This window comes from Calliphora vicina, chromosome 2, assembly GCF_958450345.1.
Source record: "Calliphora vicina chromosome 2, idCalVici1.1, whole genome shotgun sequence".
NCBI classification, from domain to species: Eukaryota; Metazoa; Arthropoda; class Insecta; order Diptera; family Calliphoridae; genus Calliphora; species Calliphora vicina.
Window position 1 is genome coordinate 136396075 of NC_088781.1, and position 22189 is coordinate 136418263.

General features: G+C 26.3%; 1 protein-coding gene across 1 annotated transcript in view; it reads left to right on the forward strand.

Annotated features, from left to right (window-relative positions):
- Positions 1-22189, forward strand: part of Sur (Sulfonylurea receptor) — a 138146-nt gene that overhangs the window by 19482 nt on the left and 96475 nt on the right. The window contains exons 2-3 of the mRNA XM_065502075.1: positions 10314-10666; positions 10737-10912. Of these exons, the coding sequence (XP_065358147.1) occupies positions 10314-10666; positions 10737-10912 (529 nt within the window). The remainder of the gene's footprint in view (positions 1-10313; positions 10667-10736; positions 10913-22189) is intronic.

The following is a 22189-nucleotide window of genomic DNA, read 5'->3' on the forward strand; positions in this document are numbered from 1 at the left end:
TAGTACCTATTTTATAGTGAATTTCCCAAATATTAGCTATTTATTGAAAATTTCTCAAGATTTAGCTATTTATAGTGAAATTCCCAAGAATTATTAGCTATTTATTGAAAATTTTCAATAAATTCTCCAAATACATTTACGAAAAAATATGCTATTTTATAGTAAATTTCTCCAAGAATTTCATATTTTTAGAGAATTTTTAAAATCATTATCTAGCTACTACAGTATTTTTAAAAATTTTCCAAGAATTTGCAAACTTCGTGTTGCTCAAAATTAAATTTTTGATTGAATTAATTTGAAGCATTCACGATTCCACCCAAAATTGTTTTTTTTTAGATAGATGACGCAATAATATTTATAACTAGTTGACCGCCCGGCTTCTTCCGGTAGCATTTACTAATGTTAGTTCTTCAAGTTTCTCCAACCCACATACACCTGCCTGTTCTTATTTATTTGCAAATAAAATATCTAAATTTGTACTGCATACTTTGGGGGATTTTGTATACAGTTAACTGGAGTTAAAATCGAGTTTTACCCTGAAAATTTCGAATCGAATAAAAACAAGTAAGAGTGCTATATTCGGCAGTGCCGAATCTTATATTCCCTTCACCAAATTATACTTCAAAATTTTAAATATTTTTAGGTAAACAAAATTTAATTTTTTTCCAGTTTTTTCATTTTTTGGAAAAAAAAAATTTTTCGATTTTTATTTAAATTTTTTTTTTTTTTTGGAAAAAAAAAATTCGGGTTAAAATTCAGAAAATTGATTTCAACAGACAGACAGACGGACATGGATCCAGAATATATATACTTTATAGGGTCGGAAATGAAAAATGTAGAAATTACAAACGGAATGACAAACTTATATATACCCTTCTCACGAAGGTGAAGGGTATTAAAAATCATCCAAATCGCTGCAGCCGTTCTCACGTGATGCCATTACATACATGGACCATTTCATTTTTATATATATAGATTAAAGCTGACCCAAAGGAAATCTGACCAAAGGACTTCGTAGCTTCCAATATTTGGGGAAAATATATTATGAAATCAATAAGAACATATTGTTACGTTTTAACCTTTTCAAAACGTTGGTTTATTTCCTTTAAATAAACCGGATACTTTTGATTGCAAATAAAAGACGTTTAGTAGTTTAAAAATTGCTTTTCTGGAATAATTTTAAATCATAAAAGCCTTTAAAAAGAAACATACAAAATTAAAAAAATTTTAAAAAATATTTTATTTTACTTGCCATAAAATTGATTTTTCCTCAAACTTCAACTTTGCTAACCCATAAGTAGGCACCTGAAAGGCGTAGAACCATTTTAAAACACTCATTTCATAGGCTGATCAATTATCTATAATATGCCTTTTAAATTTTTTGATTATCTGCAAATGTCGCCACTGTTCGTCGTTGCAAAGGATATAATAATATCAAATATCTATCATTAGATATCCATATTGTCTATATTAATGAGTTAGTAATCCATATATAGATAAAAAATAGGTAAAAAATCAAGATTGTCCTAGTTTTTTCTATATATCTCAACCATTTGTGGGCCGATTTTCTCGATTTTAAATAGCAATCGAACCGGGTCTATAGCGGATATATTGATGTATAAATCATGTATGTAAATTATTTGGGGGCTACGGAAAGTTGATTTCAACATACAGACGTTCAGACGGACATTGCTATATCGGGTCGCAAATGAAAAATTTAGAAATTACAAACGGAAAGACAAACTTATATATATCTGGCCAACGAAGTCATTAATATAGCAATTTGGATCTCTAATTATAGATGTCAAAGACCTTTGCATAGACCGTGGTCGTGAATCGTGAAGGTAAAAAGTCAAATTTTTTCAATATTTAGAATTTCTCTTGGAAAGATTTCGAAATGTTCGAAATGTTGTATATTTTTGGGCCGATTTTGATGAAATTTAACAAAAATATAACACAAAGCCTAGTATTTACAAAAACAGCAGAAAAATTAAAATTAACCCTATATAGCACTTGGTGTTAAAATGACCCCAAACTTCTAAAACCATAAAAAAATTATGATTTTAAATGTTTGGGGTCATTTTAACCCCAAGTGCCATTAAGCGTTACTTTCCATTCTTGTGCTGTTATTATAAACCCTAGAGTTTATGTTATATTTTTCTTAAGTTTCATCAAAATCGGTCCAAAAGTAGATAATATTTCGCTATCTCTCCATGAAAAATTCCAAATATTGAAAAATTTGACCTTTGACCTGCAAGATTTAAGGGTTAATGTTTCCCGATTTTAGTTAAAGTTTCAGAGTATATTTAGAATTATCTGGACTATAATATTCTGAATAAGTTTTGCTTAAAATTCATAAGAGTAAGGAAATGGAGCTCATTCGCCAAATAATTGTTTTTTCTCGAAAATTTCAAAATTTAAATCGCAGGTACGGAAAAACTATATCAGATATTTTCATAATTTTTTCACATTTTTATTACCTATTATATTCTCAATAAATCCCAATGAGATGATCAAAAAATTCTGAAATTTGTTTAACAAAATTTTTAAAAATTTGAAAATGGAGTTTTGAAACTGCCGTTAAAAAATTTAATTTTTTTGGTCATACCTGCGAATAGGTTAACGGTATCCTACGAAGGCAAAAACTCATATACAAGTAAATCTGGATATATTTTAAGTAAAAATGAGCTTTTATTTTAATATTTACCAAAATATGTTAATTTTGTTCCTACATTTCTTGTTCTAGTTGCCTGAGACACGTTAATGGCCTGGCGAATTTTTAATAACTTTAAAATTTTTTGACCAATTTCTATTTTTTATGTCTCATTAGAACGACAATTACGTACACATTTCAATTCTGTTATTATATTAAATTGCAAAAGTAATTTTTTAATGGCAAAATTTTTACAAAAACTGAAAAAAATGCATTTTTTCCCCTTGTAAACGCATCTCAAAACTTCAGAGGGCTTCAGTCTTAACCCCAACCGATTTACTTAAAATTTTTTCAGGATGATTTTTTTTACTAATGTTCACCAAACTGGGGGGTGAGAATTGCCATAATCCAACTTTCGTTTATTAAGGGCCACCCTAATATACATAGATCAAAAATAGGTAAAAAATCGAGGTTGTCCCGGTTTTTTCCTCATATCTCAGCCATTTGTGGACCGATTTTGCTGATTTTAAATAGGAAACTTCTCGAAAGCATGTCTGATAGAATTATTAAAGACTTAGAAACCGAAGATATCTGGGGTCTTTAGAAAATTTATTTCAACAGACAGACGGACGGACGGACAGACCGACAGATATACAGACACATGGCTTAATCGACTCCGTTATCTATTAGGATCCAGAATAATATATACTTTATAGGGTCGGAAAATTGTATTGTGGAAATTACAAACTGAATGACAAACTTATATATGCCCTTCTCAGGAAGGCGAAGGGTATAAAAACTAAAAACTTAAAAAAAATAATTTATTTAAAATTTTTAAATAAAAATTAAATTTTTTTTTTTAATTTTGTTACCTAAAATTGTTTACTTTTAAAGTATAATTTTGTGAAGGGTATATAAGATTCGGCACAGTCGAATATAGCTCTCCTAATTGTCTTGATCTATATCTGGAGTACTATGTCATTAATATAGACAATATGGATATCTAATGATAGATATTTCAAAGTCCATTGCAACGAAGTATATAAGACCTTAGTAAGTAGAACTTATAATAGGTCAAAATCGGGAAAAATATTTTTTAACCCGAATTTTTTTTTCACCAAAAAATTTTTTTTTTTTTATAAATTTTTTTCACCAGCAGACATAAAAAAATTCCAAAAAAAAAATTTGAAAAAAAGAATTTAAAAATCAATTTTTTTAAATTTTGTTATTTAAAAATATTTAAAATTTTTATTTTAAAGTATAATTTGATGAAGGGTATATAAGATTCGGCACTGCCGAATATAGCTCTCTTACTTGTCTCTTATTTATCGAAAATATCCCAAGAATTTGCTAATTTATCGAAAATTTCCTAAGATTTTTCTATTTTATAGTAAATTTCCCAAGAATTTGCTATTTATCGAGCATTTTTAGTAATTTTTTTGTTTTTTTTATCAATGATTTTTAAGGAATTTTGTATTTATCGTCAATTATTCGTTTCTTATATAAGTTTTTTTTTTTCAAATTTTTCATTTAAGAATTTATTTATTTACTCGTATTTTATGACCATTTCAAGGTTATAGTTTTCCCTGGTGTGAACTTATTTTCTATATTTTTTTGTTTTAAACCATTCTTTGTTTTTTGTGTTTGGTTTATGGTTTATCTTTAACTTTTCTAAACCATTAATTTTTCCTCTAACAATACTAAACAAAGTCCATTTGAAAAGAAAAACAATACGCAAACAAAAATTTAAAAAAAAAAAACTATATACGAAAATCCATAAAGTATGCCAAACATATCAATTATTTATGTTGCCTTTAGAGAGAAAGCAAAAAATAAAAAAAACGACTAACTGAGTGAATGAATGAGTTAGTTAGTGTATGAGCAAAAACCCAAAAAGTAATTAATACTTTATTTTTTAACAAACTAAACAATTTTCATTTTTACCTTGTTTTTTTCACTTTTAGCTCTCTCTCATAGATTTTATTTGTGAATGTTTTATTGGGGCAAACAAAAAAAACAAAAAATCTAGCCATATATCATGTATGTAGAGCTAAAAAACGAGCTTTACAAAAAAGGTACTGGGAGTTTAAATGAAATTCCCAAATGCGCCTGGAAATATGCAACAGTAATAAATATATTTTAGCACCCAAAATGTATGGCAACAATTTTGTTCGCACCATTTACGTAAATTCTTGTTATAACGAGAAGTGTGTTATTGTTATTGTTGCTGCTGCAGTTTGTTATTATTTTTGTTTTATTCATTTTAAATTCTGCAGTTTATTTTGGGAAATAAAACTAACATGTAAATGGCAAAAATATTCAAAATATTTAATGGTATAAAGGGGGGAGGAGTGAGAAATTTCAATATTTTATTAATGATTTTAGAAAGTTTTTACATTTAATAACTACATTGAACAAGCCTTATTGTCACAACTTTTAAAGTTCACTTTAACTCCACAAACAGCCCTCCTATTTGTGGCAGTGTTATAGTCATATATCTGAGTGTTGATTTGCTTACATCCAACAGCTCTTTTGTTTTATATATTGACCAATATATTGTATATTTTTGAAGAGAAACAAAGAGATTATCTGTAGTAATGGTAACTCGTATCGAGCATGCACGATATAATAAAGCAAGAATAATTCATTATATTTTTGCTTCCGAAAAAAATGTGTCGATATTTGTTAAGAATCAGTTGAGTTTGTGTTTCTGTATATGAAGAGAGCACTCATTCACACATTGAACTCTCTGCAAAAGCAGACGGTTATTACCCCTAAAAATATGCCATTGTTTAAGGCAAAAATGTAGGTTAAATTCTTTTATATTTTATTTAAGCAACTATATCTTCCAAAACTTTATCAATAGCCTCAATATGTTTTTTATTTATTTTTGTTACTATACAACGAGTTTATGTGGCACTTGTTTATATTTAAATATATTTCAATGTGTTGTTATTTTTTGTTGTATTTTTATGGATTTCTTTTTTTTTATTTTTAATTACTTTAAAACTCTTTAGGGTTGTTGGAGCAGTATTTAATCTTTTTGTTTAAAAAATATGTTTTATGTTTTGTAATTAAGCACGTTTGGTCTTTAGTTATGGTTTTTTGTTAACAAATTTTTTGGAAATTTTTCTTTAAAATTTATGTGATGTTTTGTGGCTTAAGGAAATTTTATGACCATAATAATAAAAAAAGTTTGGCTAAATATAAAAACGAAACATTTAATTACAATTTATAAACAATGACAGAATTTTAAAGATTTTCCAAATATTTTAAGGTGCAAGAAAATAATAAAAAAAAACATCAAAAGTCAACAAGTAAGAGAGCTGTGCCGAATCTTATATACCCTTCACCAAATTATTTTTTAAAATAAAAGTTTTAACGTTTTCAAAACGTTGATTTATTTCCTTTAAATAAACCGGATACTTTTGATTGTAAATAAAAGCCATTTAGTAGTTTGAAAATTGTAACAACTCTTTATTTATTTAAAATGTACAACAACAGAATTAAATAGTCACTCAGTGTTTTTTTATACACGTTTATAAATTCGCAGAAATACAGACACACTTTATAATGTACACGAATTCACTTATAAAATACACTTTAACACACTTTAAGGCACTCAGTTGATGTTTATTCGAATAGCGTGTCTGATAAACTCACTAACGACTACAACCTCTGCCACTATTTATAACACTGTCATCTGCACTCTAGATTGTTCTTTAACTGTCAAAGCTCGTATATTCGAAACCTAGAGCTTTCGAATATACACGCCATCTCTGGTGAACTTTCTACAATGTTCTTTAACTGTCAAAACTCGAATATTCAAATTCGAATATACGAGTCGCAGCAAACATTCAGCGTTGCCATACTTACGATCAATGATCAACTCAAAGCTTTTATTTAATGTTAATAATGCCCACAGATATGTTACAGTTTGAGAGGCACTGCTTTCAAATAGCATTATGCAACTTTAAGTCAGCCGTTAAAATCGTTATATTTGAATTCAAGTACAATTTCGTAACAATATTTTAGGTAAACAAAATTTATTTTTTTAATATTTTTTTTTTAATTTATTAGTGAATTTTATGAAAAAAAAAAAATTTTTTGATGAAAAAAAAATTCGGGTTAAAAAATATTTTTCCCGATTTTGACCCATTGTAGGTCTAACTTACTATGGCGTTTTATATATTATTCGTTGCAAAGCTCTTTGGAATATCTATCATTAGATATCCATATTGTCTATATTAATGACTTAGTAATCCAGATATAGATCAAAAATAACTGAAAAATCGAGGTTGTCCTGGTTTCTTCCTTATATCTCAGCCGTTTGTGGACCGATTTTCTCGATTTTAAATAAAATAACCATATACGGACACCACTAAAAAAGAACCGTGTATCCTAGTTTTGCCCAAAGTCATGCAGTTTTTTATGGGCTCCCAAAAAATTGTAATTTTTGCAAGTGATAATTTTCTCAGACTCATATCTTACAAACAGTTCGGAATTTTGACTTACTCTCTGAGGCAAAGTTGTAGCCCTTGTCATAAAGAACAAACATTGTGAACATATAAAATCAAAAAAACTTCATCTTGAAGATCAAAATCGCAAAAAACTTTAAAAACATTCGATTTTTTTCCTGCTCAGGTCCATAGGTAGCAAACCGTTAAAAATTTAAGGAAACAATCAATACAAAAATGTACCTAAGATCTTAATAAACAACTTTCTAGAACATATTAACTTCCTAGGAATGATTCTTAACACCGTTTAGGTAGGTCAATATAAGTTATAAAGGAATTAAGTGTTTTGTGCCATAAACTATTCAATTATTATAAACTAAAGAATACTTTTAGGCAGCTTTAAAAAAAATTTATTTTTCAATTTATTTCGATTTTTTTCAAGTTTATTGCGATTTTGATCTTGAAGATGAAGTTTTTTGATGTTCACAATTTTTGTTATTTATGACAAGGGCTACAACTTTGCCTCAGAGAGTAAATCAAAATTCCGAACTGTTTGCAAGATATGAGCCTGAGAAAATGACACCGAGATCACAAATTTTTGGGGCCCATAAAAAAAATTATTTTGTTTTATAGGGTTCAAGCAGCATTTCAGACATGCAAAATTGTCTTTTAAGGTCTCTCGGCTTCAATTTGTATGGTACTCAATTTCCCTGCTTCTGGATGAATTCTGCCGCTCGAAAATGTTTTGAAATTGCTGCTTAAGTAGCTCCCAATAATTTTGCAAGATCTTGTTGAGTTTTACAACAATCTTCATGGAGTAATGCCTTAAATTCTTGGTATTCAAACTTTTTTGGCTGGCCTGGGCTATCTTTGTCTTCTGTGTCAAAATCACCACTTCTGAACCGCACAAACAATCTCTAGCACATTGAAACCGATGGAACACATTCACTATAAGCTTTATTGAGCAAGCGGTAGTTTTTTTCAAATTAAAGCAAAACTTCCCGCATATGACGATTTGTTGGTAGAAAATTAGACATTTTCGAAGTAAAACAAGTAAAAGAGCTATATTCGGCTGTGCCGAATCTTATATAACCTTTACCAAATTATATTTTAAAATACAAATCTATATCTATATATATAAAAAGGAAATGGTCCATGTATGTAACGTCATCTCGTGAGAACGGCTGGAGTGATTTGGCTGATTTTTTTTTATTCGATTCGAAATTTTCAGGAGATGGTTTGTAAAGAAAAAAATTCCGGGTAAAACTCGGAAATTCTTTTTTTTGTGAGTCCAGTCAACTGTAATAAAAAAGCTCCCTAAAGTATGCAGTACAAATTTAGATATTTTATTTGCAAATAAATAAGAACAGGCAGGTGTATGTGGGTTGGAGATACTTGAAGACTTAACATTAGTAAATAGCTACCGGTCGAAGCCGGGCGGTCAACTATTTTTAAATATTTAAAGGTGAACTAAATTTAAAAATAATTTTTTTTTCAAAATTGTTTTTCAAAATTTTTTTATTGTTTTTAATTTATTAGTAAAAAAAAAACTTATGACAAAAAAATTTTTGGTGCAAAAATTCGGGTTAAAAAATATTTTTCCCGATTTTGACGCATTGTAGGTCCAACTTACTATAGCTTTATATACATCGTTGCTGTGGATTTTGAAATATCTATCATTAGATATCCATATTGTCTATATTAATGACTTGGTAATCCAGATCCAGGTATTCAAGCAGCATTTGAGACATACAAAACCGTCCTTTAAAGTTTATCAGCTCAACTCGTATGGTACCCAATTTTCCGTTTTGAAATTTTTTTTTTTCGAAATTGTATTTTAAATTTTTTTTAAATTTATTAATGAAAAAATTAATTTATGACAAACCAATTTTTTTCGTTGAAAAAATTCGGGCTAAAAAATATTTTTCCCGATTTTGACCCATTGTAGGTCCAACTTGCTATAGCCTTATATACATCGTTGCAATGGACTTTGAAATATCTATCATTAGATATCCATATTGTCATATTAATGACTTAGTAATCCTGATATAGATCTAAAATAGGCCTGAAATCGAGCTTCTTTATATCTCGGCCATTTGTGGTCCGATTTTCTCGATTTTAAATAGCAACCGAACCGGTAGAATATCCGATATATTGATGTATCAATCATGATTGCAAGTTTTTTGGGGGCTCCGGAAAGTTGATTTCAACATACAGACGGACAGCTGGACAGACGGGCATGGCTATTTATAACGATCCAGAATATATATGGGGTCGCAAATGAAAAATTTTGAAATTACAAACTTTTATATACCACTGGCAACTCTTGGTGAAGGGCATAATGACAGATATGCAGCCTTCAAAATGACATATAAGTTATTAAAAACATAAACAGAGTTCAAAATATACTGCATCTATTGCAAATCCCAATAAATTTCTCTAGAATTAGCTATTTCTAGTAAATTTTCCTGAGAATTTATCATACATTTTCACTTTAATGTCATATTATATTTTTTTACTTACAAGGCGTATGATTAATATTAATTCTTGGTATTTTCAAGAGAACTTAAATAACTTTTTTTCTATTTAAAATTTTTAACATTTCTCTTTTGTTTCTGAAAGCCAACACTTTAAGCTTTTATCACCTTAATAACATAAGGTAGCCAAGTGACCTTAAACTTTTGATTTAAGCTATTTATATTAAGAAACCCCATTAACACTTTGTCTAAACATAAAGATAATCTAATTTCATATACATGCTTTAAGGAGGATATCCTGTATAAATTATGCTTTTATATAAATATATGATGAAGTATGCCATTTTGCACATGCACTTGCAATATAATACTGCATAATTGCCTAGAAATTATGTTTTCCCAGATGGTAACTTAAGAACGAACGATAATAATAATAAAATACATAATTTTCAACTCTTTAGCAACGATTACATGTCTACTAACAGGCTTAAACTTTTACACAACAAACTCATAACTTGTAGTGGGAGCACTTGAGTGGGAGTTAGACTAAAAGCTAGAGCAGCCATAACAATTAATTAAAGTTAATTTGTTGGGTAATTTTTTTTTATTTTTGCAAAACTCTTGCTTTTAATGTTTTACAAAACTTTAGTTTTAATGAAATAAACATAAACAAATTTGTTTTTTAAATGCAGTATTTTTCATGTTTATTTTTTTGTATTTTTGCAGGTGCCATAAAGCTTTGTTAACATTTCATAATTTAAGGGCAGCCGTGGCTCTTTTATTATTCGCCATTAATACAATAGAATTGGCCAAGGCATTGCTGCCGCTGCCCAGCAATATAAATGATGCAGGAATAGGTGGTAACAGTGCTAACAACGGATATGAAAACAATTACCAGCAAGGAAACGGAAGTGAAAGTAATTTGCCACAACAGCAGCAGCAGACATTTATAGACACCGAACCGGATCATATTGTAGTTGTTATTGGTTTTGCCTCACTGGCCAATGCCTTGGCCGCTTTGATTTTAACCATCATGTTAATTTGGTATCATCGTTTGGTGGAAACAAAAAAATCTTTAGGTGAGTGAAATCAAAATGAAAATATTTCTTTTTTTTATTAAATTTTTGTGTTCTTTTTTCATTTTCCTAGAATTTTTATATGTCAGCAGCACATTGTCGGTGTTAATTTTCATTTTACGTATTTATGAATTGGCGGAAATTGTTTATTATGATTCAATTATGGCCCTGGAATCTATTATACAAGCCTCATCGGCCTTCTGTTTATTGCTATTGGCCATTATAGATGGTTTTACTGTTTACAAAGAGGTAAGTTTTTAATTAAAATTTAATTTAAATAAGAGGAATTTAAATTAGAGGCGCAATATAGCAACAATTTTAAATTTGGGATAACAGGGCGTATGATTATTATTAATTAGGGGGTTGTCTGGGCAAATTGTGTGTAAGTTTGTTGTTTTAAAAGCTATTTTAAATTTAAAAACTGTTAAAGATAGCTAATAAAGCAGGTATTTATTTGGTAATAACATTATTCTTAATTCTATTAAATAAATTGTTATTTGGAACACAAAATATAAAGAATTTTTCAGAAATGTTTTTACACAAAAAATCGTTTGTGCATTTTTACTTAGGTTTTCCTTTTTCTGTATTAGTTTTCATGTCAAATTTATTTGCCAACACATTTCCTCTTAATAATTCATAATCAAACAGAATAGAATAGTTAAAAAAATGAACTATTTATTAACAACTTTATCATAGTTCTAAACAAAATGGCAAAAAACATGGGAAAATATTTTTTAAACGAATTGTTAAAACCCCTTTTTTTTTGTTACTGAATAATAAGTACTATTCATTTCACACACATAGTTTCTCTATTGGGCGAAAATAAAGCAGAAACATAACAATTTTCAAATAAAATCCTTTATGAAAACAGTAGCAAACAAAAGTATTGAAACTAAAAAGAAATAATAGAACAAATTTTGAGAAAACTAAATTGTCTTCAAGTGAAATTTAATATTTCTTGAAAAATACAATTTTAAAATTGACCAAAACTTTTTTGTATAATAAAATTCACTTTGAAAAAAAAAAATGCTAAGAAATTTTATTTAAAAATTAATAAAGTTTTTCCCTACATTAAAAGAAAGAAATGGTCATTCAATCATTAGTTTTTTTATTTTTTACTTCATTCTTTGCTTGCGATTTCTGAAGTACTGCTGGTGGGTTGTATTATTCCAGTCTTTTTATTAGCAATAACCATATTATTAGCTCTCAGAATTAGGTTTTAGAATTCTTTTAACATTTGTACAAACAAAGTTATACGCAATTGTTTAATACAAACTCTGAATTAATATTAATCATACGCCGTGCTTCCTTTTTTATGAAATGGTCTGTAATTTCGTTAGTTTTCAATCGATTTTTATAATTAAAAGCTTATTTTAGTGAGAATTAAATGTACTACAATAATTTCTATACAAATTTGTAAAAGCAATTCTTTAACACATTTTTTGAATTAATATTAATCATACGCTTTGCCAACATTGTTAGAAAATGTGCTGTAATTTTAACAGTTTGTCAACTATTTGAACATATAAAATCTTATTTTATTGAGAAATAAATGTACTATAATAATCTACATAAATATTTGAATACATTTAAAAAACTTCTGCCAAAAAGAGACATGAAAGTGTAAAGACATACAAGACTTCAATTTTCATAATAACCGGTTCAATTGAACTAGGAGAGAGCTAAAGATAAATGTTCTTAAAATTATTAGGCGGTCAATTTAAGAACAAATATTTTACGGAAAATATTTAAACTCATTAAAAAAAAAAAATTTTAAAAAAATAAATAAAAATTTTTCTTAATGTTTAATAATGATTTCTTTGATATTAAGAGAGAGTTCTATTATTACAATATATTTAGTCAAAATTGCCGAATTATTGGCTTTCATTAGCAGTTTTTAGAAATCTTCTAGTTATTATACAACCAAAGTTATAGGCAATTGTTTAATATAACCTTTGAATTAATATTAATCATACGCTGTGTTTGCCATTTTTGGAAAATTTACTGTAATTTCAACAATTTTCAACAGATTTTATCAATTAAGGGCTCATTTCAGAGCAAAATAAAACCACTACAATAATTTGTAGAAATATTTTTGAAATATTTTCTATATCCCTTAAAAAAATGACATCAAAATGAAAAATTAAAAAAATAGTTTTTCTTTAATAAAAATTCTCTAATAAGGAAAATGTTTAGAAAATTAGAACTTGAATTTCACTTTCACCATAGTACACTTTCAGTAACAGTTTTCAGATATCTTCTCATTGTTATATAACCAAAGTTATAGGCAATTTTTTAACACAACTTACGAAATAATATTAATCATACGATGTGTTTCCTCTTTTTAGAAAATATACTGTAATTTTTACAATTTTCAATAGATTTTTATAATTAAAGGCTCATTTTAGTGGGTAATAAATGCACTACAAAATTTTTTATTAAAATTATAAAAGAAAAGTTTCTTAAAAAGTAACATCAAATCAATTTCTCCATTTTGAATGCAATGTTGTATCTTAAAGAAATTAATATACATATTTGTTATATAAATTAAAAAAGAAAAGTTTTAGTAAGCAAATAACTTCTAAGACCTTTTTAAAATTTAATATTGTGTGAATAATGCCATTATGACAGAGTGTTAACTAAACGGATGACGCATTAAATTTAACATATGAATTTCCTCAGATTATATCAATTTTTTTCTTTATTAAAAACAAATGAATAGTCGAGATATGTTCATTCTACATTCAATCAAAGATATTTTATAAAAATCCATATAGATTTTTTTTAGATTTTATTTCAAAGTTTGCTGACGATTTCTGAATTATTTTGAGAGGCTATTATAATTGCAGCCTTTTTATTAAAGATTGGCAAATTATTAGCTTTCAGTATCAGTTTTCAGAAATGTTATAATTGTTATTTAAAAAAAGTTATAGGCAATTTTGTAACACAACCTACGAATTAATATTAATCATACGCTGTGTTTGCCCTTTTTAGAAAATGTACTGTAATTTCAACAATTTTTAATAGATTTTTATAATTAAAAGCTTATTATAGTAAGAAAGAAATGCACTAAAACTATTTTTATAAACATTTTGAAAGTTTCAGAAAACTTTCTAAAAAAGTAACATCAAAATGGAAAAAATTTAATTTTTCGTATGTTTTTTTTTTAGATTTTATCAAGTTTTTCCTTTTCTTCAATAGTCGAGATTGGTTCGTTCTACATTAAATTATAAAAAACGATATCAAAACATAATTTTTAGAAAAATATTTTTTTTTTAGATTTTATTTCAACTTTTAGTGATGATTTCTACAGTATCTCGAGAGGGTATTATAATTGTCTTTATATTAAAGATTGACAAATTATTAGATTTCAGTATCAGGTTTTAAAAGTGTAGTACTTGATATTTAAAATAAGTTATATGCAATTTTGTAACACAATCAATGAATTAATATTAATCATACGCTGTGTTTGCCATTTTTAGAAAATATACTGTAATTTCAACAATTTTCAATAGTTTTTTATAATTAAAAGCTCATTATAGTAAGAAAGAAATGTACTACAACAATTTTTATAAACATTTTAAAAGTTTCAGAAAACTTTCCTAAAAAAGTAAGATCAAAATGGAAAAAATTAAATTTTTCATATGAATTTTTTTAGATTTTATCAAGTTTTTCCTTTTCTTGAATAGTCGAGATTGGTTCATTCTACGTTAAATTATAAAAAACGATATCAAAACATAATTTTTAGAAAAATATTTTTTTTTTTAGATTTTAGTTCAACTTTTAGTGATGATTCTACAGTATCTAGAGAGGGTATTATAATTGTAGTCTTTATATTAAAGATTGACAAATTATTAGCTTTCAGTATCAGTATTAAAAGTGAAGTACTTGTTATTTAAAATATGTTATAGGCAATTTTGTAACACAACCAATGAATTAATATTAATCATACGCTGTGTTTGCCCATTTTAGAAAATATACCGTAATTTCAACAATTTTCAATAGATTTTTATAATTAAAAGCTCAATTTAGTTGGAAATAAATGTACTATAATAATTTGTCTAAACATTTTAAAAGATTTGGAAAAGTCTCTTATAAAGTGACATCAAAAGAAAAAATAAAAAGTAAAAATTTTGTTCCTTAAAGATAGATTTTATACAAACGAACTTATAGCCAATTTTCTAACATAACTTACGAATTAATATTAATCATACGCTCTCTTTGTAATTTTTAGAAACTATTGTGTAAATTTCATAAATTTTAATAGATTTTTATAATTAAAGGCTGATTTTTGTACTAAATGAAGAGAGCGGAAAATATTAAAACTCATTTAAAAAACTAAAAAAAATATATATTTTTTTTAATGTTTGATAAAGATTTCTCTGATATTAAGAGGGCGATCTATAATTGCAATATATTTAGTAAAAATTGCCAAAGTATTGGCTTTCAGTAGCAGTTTTTAGAAATTTTCTAGTTATTATATAAACGAAGTTATAGGCAAGTTTGTAACACAACATTTGAATTAATATTAATCATACGCTGTGTTTTTAATTAATATTAACCATACACTGTGTGGTTAAAGGCTGAAAATATTAAAACTCATTTAAAAAAATAAAAAAAAAAATAAATTATTTTTTTTTAATGTTTGATAAAGATTTCTTTGATATTAAGAGAGCGATCTATAATTGCAATTAATTTAGTAAAAATTGCCAAAGTATTGGCTTTCAGTAGCAGTTTTTAGAAATTTTCTAGTTATTATATAAACGAAGTTGTAGTCAATTTTGTAACACAACATTTGAATTAATATTAATCATACGCTCTGTTTCCCTTTTTAGAAAATGTTTTGTAATTTCAACAATTTTCAATCGATTTTTATAATTAAGAGCTGAATTAAGTGAGAAATAAATGCACTACAATAATTTGTATAAATATTTTAAAAGATTTGGAAAAGTCTCTTAAAACTGACATCAAAATGAAAAATAAAAAAAATTTAAAATTTTGTTCCTTAAAGCAAATGCTGAAAAATAATGTTTAGTAGGTTAGATCTTATAACAATATATTGAATAATAATTCATCATATTATTTTGATTCTAAAGCAGTTTTGAGAAATCTTCTAACTGCTATACAAACAAAGTTATGGCCAATTTTCTAATACAACTTTTGAATTAATATTAATCATACGCTGTGTTTGCCCTTTTCAGAAACTATTGTTTAATTTCCATAAATTTCAGTAAATTTTTTTTACTTAAAGGCTGATTTTAGTTCTCAATGAAGCCATTATTTTTATTGTTTCTTACTGTAAACGATGGGTACTATTCGTTTTTTTTTGTCACAGTTACAGTTATGTTAAATATTTTATATGTTGTATAGATTGTTGCTGTTTGTGAATTTTCTACTTTTTTTTATTATGTGATATTGCTAGTATTTTTCTTATATATTTTTTTTTAACATATAAACGAAGTGCTACAGCACTACACACATACCTACTTCAACAGTGAAAAGTTGAAGGCAAAAAAAGTACATTTTTTAGAGCAGCTGATACTTGTAGAAATGTATTTTATCGCTTTTTATTTTTATCATCGTCATCAGCATCAGCATATAGCTCTCAGGGAATGAGATTTCAACGCGTAAATATGGCTGCATACATACAGAACTGTGAATATTGCTGCTGCAGGCAATTGTATTGTATTTGTAGTAGTCTATCATAACATCATATGAATTTTTGGGTTATGATTCAAACACATAGATACACAAACACACACACACACACAAGAGAGCATATGCATAAATACTTATACACATGTAGAGATTTATTTGTGTAGTTTTTTCCATTGGCATTATTGTATTCTAAGGGAATTGTAGAATTTACAATGAATCCATATGTTATCAACTCCTTTTCGTTCATTTTTGGGACTTCTCTTTAGCCGCCTCTCCTCTCTCCACACTACCTCTCTCTACATTATTGGCTATATTGCTGTTAGTTGTTATTGTTGAATGTTTTATTTAAAGCAGTAAAGTATCAGTTTTCCCATCAAATAGAAAATATTTTTTTTAGTTCTATTTTTTGTGTTTTTTTTTTATTTTTTTCCGTTGCTGTTGTCATGAGTAGATTTTAGTTTTTAAAGTGTCATTTATGGTAATAGAGATTTGATAAAGTAGTTAAATGGTTTTTGAAAAAAAAAAAAATATTTGCAAAATATAAATATTTGTTAGGAAAAAACTTAGAAATTTTAAACAAATGTTTATGGCAATTGTTGTAGTGCTTTTATTGCTCAATACAATGAACCCTTAGTTGTAAAAATATATTAAAAATGGACGAAGTTATAGTACATTTAAAAAATGGCACACATAACGTATGATTAATATTAATTCAAGCTGGTTTTAAGAAATTGGCTATAACATTGTTTGTATAATGATTATAACATTTCTAAAAACTGTCATTGAAAGCTAATAATGTGATAAATTGTTATTCAAGTCGTAGTTTGTTAACTTACTCAACATTTTGTTTTTTTTCAGCATTTTCTTTAAGGAAAAAAAAATATTATTTTTAAATTTTTTTTATATGCATTTTTTTAAGGGACTTTTCCAAATTTGTTTAAAATTTACATATATGTACATTTTTGTAGTGCATTTAGTTATCAATAAAATAACATTTAAATTATAATAATCCATTGAAATTTTTTGATTTTACAGAACATTACAAACAATGCGTATAATTAATATTAATTCAAAGACTGTGTTAAATAATTGCCTATAACTTCGTTTGTATAATAATTTAAACATATCTGAAAACTGCTGCTAAAAGCTAATAATGTGGTTAATAATGGTTCAAATTATCAAGTTTTAATTTAGAAAACGTTTTATTTATTTTTGCGTTTTCTTAAGCAAGAAAATTTTTATTTTTTCCAATTTGATGTCACTTTTTTATGGGAATTTTCTAAATCTTACTTCTACAAATTATTGTAGTGCTTTTATTTCTCTTTGAAATGAGCTTTTAATTATAAAAATATATTGAAAATTTTAGAAACTACAGTTATTTTTCTAAAAAGGGAAAACATGGCGTATGATTAATATTAATTCATAGGTTATATTAAATAATTGCGTATAACTTTGTTTGTATACCAACTTAAACATGTCTGAAAACTGCTATTGAAAGCTAATAATGTGGTGAATTGTTATTCAAGTTATAAAGTTTTAACTTACAAAAAGTTTGATTTTTTTATAGCGATTTCTTAAATAAAAAAATTTTTATTTTTTTTATTTTTTCACTTTGATGTAAATTTTTTAAGGTACTTTTCTAAATTTTCAAATATGTTTGTACAAATTATTATAGTGCTTCTATTTTTCTTTGAAATGATCCCTTAATTATAAAAATCTATTGAAAATTGTTGAAATTACAGTAATTTTTCTAAAAAGGGAAAACACAGCGTATGATTAATATTAATTCATAGGTTGTGTTAAACAATTGCCTATAACTTTGATTGCATAATAATTGGAACACTTCTGAAAACTGCTACAGAAAGTTAATTATTCGTTAATGCTTAAGAAACAGACTGCAATTATAAGAGTCACTCGAATTAATGCAGAAATCACTAGCAAACTTTGAAGAACAAAAAATTTTAAAAAAATATTTTTCTTTAAATTATGTTTTGATGTTGATTTTTCTACAAATTATTATAGTGCTTTTATTTCTCTTTGAAATGAGCCCTTAATTATAAAAATCTATTGAAAATTAAGGAAATTACAGTAAATTTTCTAAAAAGGGCAAACATGGCGTATGATTAATATTAATTCATAGGTTGTGTTCAACAATTGCCTACAACTTTGTTTGTATAGAAGATAGAACATTTCTGAAAACTTCTACTGAAAGCTGATTAATTGTTAATGTTTAACAAAAACACTGGAACTGTAAGAACCACTCGAATTACTACAAGAATCGCCACCAATCATTTAACTAAAAAAAATATTATTATAGTACTTTTATTTCTCTTTGAAATGAGCCCTTAATTATAAAAATCTATTGAAAATTGTGGAAATTACATTAATTTTTCTAAAAAGGGAAAACACAGCGTATGATTAATATTAATTCATAGGTTTTGTTCAACAATTGCCTACAACTTTGATTGCATAATAATTGCAACACTTCTGAAAACTGCTACTCAAAGTTAATTATTTGTTAATGTTTAACAAACACACTGCAATTATAAGAGCCAGCGAAATACTGCGGAAATCGCCACCACACTTTAAAGAAAAAAATTTAAAAAAAAATATTTTTCTTTAAATTATGTTTTGATGTTGATTTTTCTACAAATTATTGTAGTGGCTTTATTTCTCTTTGAAATGAGCCCTTAATTATAAAAATCTATTGAAAATTGTGGAATTTACAATTTTCTGTAAAAAGGTCAAACAGGGCGTATGAGTAATATTAATTCTAAGGTTGTGTTAAACAATTGCCTATAACTTTGTTTGTATAGAAGATAGAACATTTCTGAAAGCTGCTACTGAAAGCTAATTATTTATAGGTTTTTAATAAAAATACTGCAAGTATAAAAACCATTCGCAATATGGAAGAAATTTTTTGCAAAAAAATTAAGAAAAAAAAAATAATAAAAAATTTGTTTCCTAGTGCATTTAGTTTGACATTAAAATCTATTGGAAATTAGATTTACGACACATTTTCTTTAAAAAAGATTTCGGAGCGTATGATTAATATGAATTTAGAGGTTATTTTAATAAATTGCTTTGTAGTAAACTTTAAGACATTACAAAAACTGAAAATGATAACCAACTAAATAAACTTACTCATGTTAAAAGCACAACAATTTAGTTTTGAATTTAAAAATAGTTTAGCTCAAACTCTTTGCATAAATAATACTCACAGTCTCAAAAATTATTGTTCTAAAATCAAGCTTATTCCTTGTGATAAAATATTTACTTATAAAAAAGAACCAAAAGAAAAAAAATCATAAAATCTCTACAGTTAAACAACAACAGACTAACTAAATTTACTTGGCAGTGTAGCGGAAGAAAGCAACTATAACTAAGTAGTTTTCCGCCAGTTGACTAACAAAATCTAAGAAAACAAAAACAAAAAACAAACTACTAAACACAGAAAATACTGAAACTGTAACTAAAAGCAGTGTGTGTCTGAGTTTTTGCTGAGCTGAGTATAAAAGTCAGTATTATTACTGCTATTATAGCTAAACAGCTAAGAATACAATTTGCTTTTGCTTAAATAAAAAAAACCAACAGGGAATATAAAATCCCACTGAAACAACAACTACTACAAAGGCTACAAGATGAAGCAAGATAAGCTTAAAGGCGCAACAAGGAATGACACTAAATTTTACAAAGGCAACAGCAATAGCAAGCTAGCAGCACAAGGACATTTTGAATTTTCATAAAATCCGGAAATTTATTTGTTTTTATAACCACAACAACTACAGCGTTACAGTTTAAGCAGCAGCAGCAGCAGCAATAATAAACCGCAACAAAACATCAAAAATGCATTTGCATTTTCTTCTTGTTAGTTTTTGTTGTTCGGTTCTGTTTGCATTTAAAATAAACTATTAGCTTGACATCACACAGCACTGTAAACAAAAAACCTCACCCGAAAACAAAACAATAAAACAAAAACTGTAATAAAATGGGGGAAAAAAATTTAAAATAAAATCAGGAAAAAACAAACAAACACTTAAATGAGCATAGTTGTCCAAAAATGTCAAAAAGGGAGTTGGAAAATACACCAACAATGTCACATTTTGAGTGAAAATATGGGGCTGATAAATAAACCTAAAGAAAATTTGTATATAAATTATTGTAGTGCATTTATTTGTGGGTAAAATGAAACTTTAGTTTTAAAAATCTATTAAAAATTGTGCAAATTACAGTACATTTTCTAGAAAGAGCCAACACAGCGTATGATTAATATTAATTCATAGGTTGTGTTAAAAATTGCCCATAACTTCCTTTGTATAATAATTAGGACATTTATGAAAACTACTTTTGAATGCTAATAATATGATGAATTGTTACTCAAGTTTTCATATTTCAGTTCACTAAACATTTTGATTTTTTAGCGTTTTTATTAATTAACTTAATTTTTACATTTTTTAATTTTTCATTTCAATGTCAATTTTTTAAGCGATTTTTTTAAATTCATTAAAATTTGAATACAAATATTTGTTTTGCATTTATTTGTCAATAAAATGAGACTTTAATTACAAAAATCCATTGAAAATTGTTGAAATTACAGTATATTTTCTAAAAAGGGCAAACACAGCGTATGATTAATATTAATTCATAGGTTGTGTTAAACAATTGCCTATAACTTTTTTTTAAATAAGAAGTATAACATTTCTAAAAACTGATACTGACGGCTAATAATTTGTCAATCATTAATATAAAGACTGCAATTATATTAACCTCTCGAAATAATTCCGAAATCGTTACCAAACGTTGAAGTGAAATCTAAAAAAAAATATTTCTAAAAATTGTGTTTTTATAAAATGTCTTCGTTTGAATGTAGAATGAATGTAGAATGAATCATTTGTTTTTAACAAAAGGAAAATCTTCATAAATCTGAGAAAATTTATATGTAAAATTATATGGGACACCTCGATTAGTTAGAACTCTGGCACTTTTCAAACCATAGTAAATTTTAAAAAAGTCTTACAACGAAGTCTAAAGTTTCTTGCTTACTAAACATTTTATTTTTTAATTTCTATAACAAATCTATAGCATTCTTTATTTTAACATTCATTAAAAATGGAGAAAAAATTTTTGATGTTATTTTTTTAGGAAACTTTTCTGAAATTTTTATAAAAATTGTTGTAGTGCATTTATTACCCATTAAAATGAGATTTTAATTATAAAAAGTCATTGAAAATTGTTGAAATTATGGAACATTTTCTAAAGTAAGACAATCATAACGTATGATTAATATTAATTCATAGGTTGTGTTACAAAATTGCCTATAACTACTTGTGTATAACAGTTATAACATTTATAAAAACTGCTACTGAAAGCTAAGAAAGTACTGAATTATTATTTAAGTTGTTACTTGCTAAACATTTGGTTTTTTAGCTTTTTCTTTAAGGAGCAACATTTTATTTTCTTATTTTTCATTTTAATATCACTTTTTTTAGGGAATTTTTCTAAAACTTTAAAAATGTTTATCTATGGTTTTGTAGTGCATTTATGGCTAATTAAAATAAGCCTTTAATTTTAAAAATATATTAAAAATTACAGAAACTACAGTAAATTTTATAAAAGGGGCACACACAGCGTATGATTAATATTAATTCATAGGTTGTGTTAAACAATTGCCTATAAATTCATTTGTATAACAGATAGAACATTTCTGAAAACTGCTAATAAAAGCTAATAAGTTGTAAATTTTTAATAATAATGTAATAATAAACAGTCTTATTAAAATTTTTTGAGAAATCCCATCAAACATGAAAAACTAAAATTTTTTTAATTTTTCTTTACTTACTTTATTACAATTTGTATATACATTTTTGT